The sequence below is a fragment of the Cebus imitator genome, unplaced genomic scaffold (assembly GCF_001604975.1).
Source record: "Cebus imitator isolate Cc_AM_T3 unplaced genomic scaffold, Cebus_imitator-1.0 Scaffold80, whole genome shotgun sequence".
NCBI classification, from domain to species: Eukaryota; Metazoa; Chordata; class Mammalia; order Primates; family Cebidae; genus Cebus; species Cebus imitator.
This window is the reverse complement of record NW_016107395.1, coordinates 3,693,254-3,697,680: the sequence shown is the minus strand read 5'-3', so window position 1 is coordinate 3,697,680 and position 4,427 is coordinate 3,693,254. Positions and strand designations below refer to the sequence as shown.

Genomic DNA, 4,427 nt, shown 5'->3' with positions numbered 1-4,427 from the left:
ATGTTACTTTTCTACAAAGCTAAAGTTCTACATTCAGGTATTTCTACATGACTATAACTATGATTGACTCAGTGATTCATCATTTGGGTATTGTAGCTAAAATATTCTCTTCCATTCCAATGGATATTGCATAATTCTCTCAGATACTTCCACCAAAGAGTTGCTCAAATTGCCTTCTATTTAATTTTTTTTTTTTAAATAAGTGCGTTGGCCCCCCACCCCCCGCCCCCGGCCGAGGACGCAGGCGCGCGCACCCTCCCCGGGCCGGGTAGGCGGGGTGGGGGGAGGAGGAGAAGGGGGGAAGGGGTTGGGTGTCTGCTCCGGTGCTAGACGCTGTGGGGCACGGAAGCGCGAAGGCCTGGCCGCCGGGCAGGCGAACTCTGCACGGGGTCAGGGCCCGCGGAGGATTCGGAACCGAGTCGGCGCGCCTCAGGAGCAGGAGTCGCGCCGCCAAGACCCGGAGGTCCTCAGGGCGTGAAGCCCCGGCCGAGGCCCCGCGGAGATGTCCAGCTGTGGCGCTTGTACCTGTGGGGCGGCAGCCGCCCGGCTCATCGCCTCCTCACTCGCCTCCGCGCAGAGAGGTATTTCTGGTGGTCGCATTCATATGTCAGTTTTAGGAAGGCTTGGGACATTTGAAACTCAAATTCTGCGAAGAGCTCCTCTTAGATCCTTTACAGAAACACCAGCATTCTTTGCCTCAAAAGATGGAATAAGTAAAGATGGTTCTGGAGATGGAAATAAGAAATCAGCAAGTGAGGGAAGTAGTAAGAAATCAGGCTCTGGGAATTCTGGGAAAGGTGGAAACCAGCTGCGCTGTCCTAAATGTGGTGACTTGTGCACACATGTAGAGACCTTTGTGTCATCCACCCGTTTTGTCAAATGTGAAAAATGTCATTTTTTTGTTGTACTGTCTGAAGCAGACTCAAAGAAAAGTGTAATTAAAGAACCTGAATCAGCAGCAGAAGCTGTAAAGTTGGCATTCCAACAGAAACCACCACCTCCCCCTAAGAAGATTTATAACTACCTCGACAAGTATGCTGTTGGCCAGTCATTTGCTAAGAAGCTGCTTTCAGTTGCTGTGTACAATCATTATAAAAGAATATATAATAATATCCCAGCTAATCTGAGACAGCAAGCAGAGGTTGAGAATCAAGCAGAGGTTGAGAAGCAGACATCATTAACACCAAGAGAGTTAGAAATAAGAAGACGGGAGGATGAGTACAGATTTACAAAATTGCTTCAGATTGCTGGAATTAGCCCACATGGTAATGCTTTAGGAGCATCAATGCAGCAACAGGTGAATCAACAAATACCTCAGGAAAGACGAGGAGGTGAAGTATCGGATTATTCTCATGATGACATAAAACTTGAAAAAAGTAATATTTTGCTGCTTGGACCAACTGGGTCAGGTAAAACCCTGCTGGCACAAACCCTAGCTAAATGCCTTGATGTCCCTTTTGCTATCTGTGACTGTACAACTTTGACTCAGGCTGGATATGTGGGTGAAGATATTGAATCTGTGATTGGCAAACTACTCCAAGATGCCAATTATAACGTGGAAAAAGCACAACAAGGAATTGTCTTTCTGGACGAAGTAGATAAGATTGGCAGTGTGCTAGGCATTCATCAATTACACGATGTAGGTGGAGAAGGCGTTCAGCAAGGCTTACTAAAACTACTAGAAGGCACAATAGTCAATGTTCCAGAAAAGAATTCCCGAAAGCTCCGTGGAGAAACAGTACAAGTTGATACAACAAACATCCTGTTTGTTGCATCTGGTGCTTTCATTGGTTTAGACAGAATCATCAGCAGGAGGAAAAATGAAAAGTATCTTGGATTTGGAACACCATCTAATCTGGGGAAAGGCAGAAGGGCTGCAGCTGCTGCAGACCTTGCTAATCGAAGTGGGGAATCAAATACTCACCAAGACATTGAAGAAAAAGATCGGTTATTACGTGATGTGGAAGCCAGAGATCTGATTGAGTTTGGCATGATTCCTGAGTTTGTGGGACGGTTGCCTGTGGTGGTTCCATTGCATAGCCTAGATGAGAAAACACTTGTACAAATACTAACTGAGCCACGAAATGCTGTTATTCCTCAGTACCAGGCCTTATTCAGCATGGATAAGTGTGAATTGAATGTTACTGAGGACGCTTTGAAAGCTATAGCCAGATTGGCACTAGAACGAAAAACAGGTGCACGAGGCCTTCGGTCCATAATGGAAAAGCTGTTACTAGAACCAATGTTTGAAGTCCCTAATTCTGATATGGTATGTGTGGAGGTTGACAAAGAAGTAGTAGAAGGAAAAAAGGAACCAGGATACATCCGGGCTCCAACGAAAGAGTCCTCTGAAGAGGAGTATGACTCTGGAGTTGAAGAAGAAGGATGGCCCCGCCAAGCAGATGCTGCAAACAGCTAAACTGTAATACTGCTGTCCTGTATATACAGCTTTTCCTTCTTTTGTTTAGGATCATAACTGTCTCTGCAGTCTGATATTAAAGGCATTGGATCTATCTTGGATATCATACATGGTCAGAGAAGCCTTTAGGAAAAGAATCAGATCATGTATATTATTGTAACATCACATTGATTTAACAGAGGACGTTATATGGACTTTAATGACACGGTATTTAGAGATAAAATGTACATTATTTTGGTTCAGTTTTTTAAAAAATATGCTTTAAGAAAATTCTTAGGAATTCTTTTAGGCAGTGAAGGTATTGCAAAACTGGATTTTACAATAATGTTACTCTACAAATGGGAAAATAAATTCTTTAAAATTGAATATTGAGATACCATTCTTTAGTGTTACCTTTTTTACTCACATGTACTTCTGAAAATATTGGAATTTTGTTCATCTTAAAAATTGGACTAGGTAGTTTTCAAGTAGTTAAAAATTACATTGAAAAATACCCTGAAGAACTATATTTTGATAATTGATAATTGGTTTAGCTGTATTACTTGTCTTCTTATCTGCTAATGCATGACACTAACCCCAAATGGTTCTGTAAAAAAGGCTATTTTCTTACCAACTTGTCTGATATTTACCATCTTTTTTAAAGATGGAGTCTCGCTGTGTCCCAGGTTGGAGTACAGTGGCTTGATCTCTGCTCACTGCAACCTCCACCTCCCGGGTTCAAATGATGCTTCTGCCTCAGCCTTCGGAGTAGCTGGGATTATAGGCATGCACTACCCCGCCTGGCTAATTTTCGTATTTTTAGTAGAGGCAGGGTTTCACCTTGTTGGCCAGACAGGTCCCGAACTCCTGACCCTGAGATCCGTCAGCCTCGGCCTCCTAAAGTGCTGGGATTTCAGGCGTAAACCACTGCACCCGGCCTTATTTACTATCTTTAATACATTTTAGTACTATGGGCGAGTACACAGAATTGAAGTCTGCCTTAAATCTTCAGAAAGATACATACCTATTTTATTTTATTTCTTTGAGACAGAGTCTTGCTCTGTCACCCAGGCTGTAGTGCAGTGGCACAATCTCAGCTCACTGCAACCTTTGCCTCCTGGGTTCAAGCAGTTCTCATGCCTCAGCCTCCTAAGTAGCAGGACTACAGGTGCGTACCACTACATCTGGCTAATTTTTTGTATCTGTAGTACAGATGGAGTTTCGCCATGTTGCCCAGGCTGGTTTTGTAACTCCTGAGCTCCGGCAATACAGCCACCTTGGCCTCCGAAAGTGCTAGGATTACAGGCATGAGCCACCACATCCAGCCAGGAAGATACATATCTAATTCTATAAGTAGCATGCAGTATCAATCATAGTAACAGCCATGTGCTGACCTAAATAAAATTTCCTGATACTGTGTACTTAACCTGAAGTACTGAACTAGTTTTTTTGTTTGTTTGTTTTGCTTTTTGGTGCTGAACATTGGTCTAATTCTTTGGCTTCTTAGAATGTTAAAGAAAATGTCTGTTTTGCTATCAGCTAAAGTAAATGTGTTCACACTAACATATAAGTTAATAACCTTCATTATACAACAAAGCTAAAAAGTGGTGGGATATTTGGGGTCTTAATGAAAATTGTATCATTTCCATAAATACTAAAATGTGGGTACCTTTTTTTTTCTTTCCTTCTATAATGGGGATACAAGTTATATATTCATTCAGTTTAATCTCATTTGAAATTGTTTAAATCAGAGTACATGTAAATATTCTTTTTTTTTGTTTATAGACTCTTGTACTTTCCTTTTACACAGTTTTTCTTAGGGAAAAACTTAAGCTATTAGGAAATTCTAAATCTTGTGGATGAAGAGTTGGGCTTTCTATGATAGAATTAATAAAAGGGATATAAGGTATTCATGGCTGGGGTAGGATCAGAAATGCACTTTGTATTACAGTGTGTTAAGGCTGGTTGCTGTGGTATGGAGCAGAAACACTGTCCTCCTTGGCCTCCCTAGTAATGGTTTGAGTTCTCC

General features: G+C 42.0%; 1 protein-coding gene across 1 annotated transcript; it reads left to right on the top strand.

Moving 5' to 3' along the window:
- Window positions 1–251: 251 nt before the first annotated feature.
- LOC108307735 (ATP-dependent Clp protease ATP-binding subunit clpX-like, mitochondrial) lies at window positions 252–2,791 on the top strand. Its single transcript, XM_017533184.2, has one exon. It carries the CDS (start codon window positions 503–505, stop codon window positions 2,417–2,419), a length of 1,917 nt encoding a protein of 638 aa, XP_017388673.1. The 5' UTR covers window positions 252–502; the 3' UTR covers window positions 2,420–2,791.
- The last annotated feature ends 1,636 nt before the right edge of the window (window positions 2,792–4,427 follow it).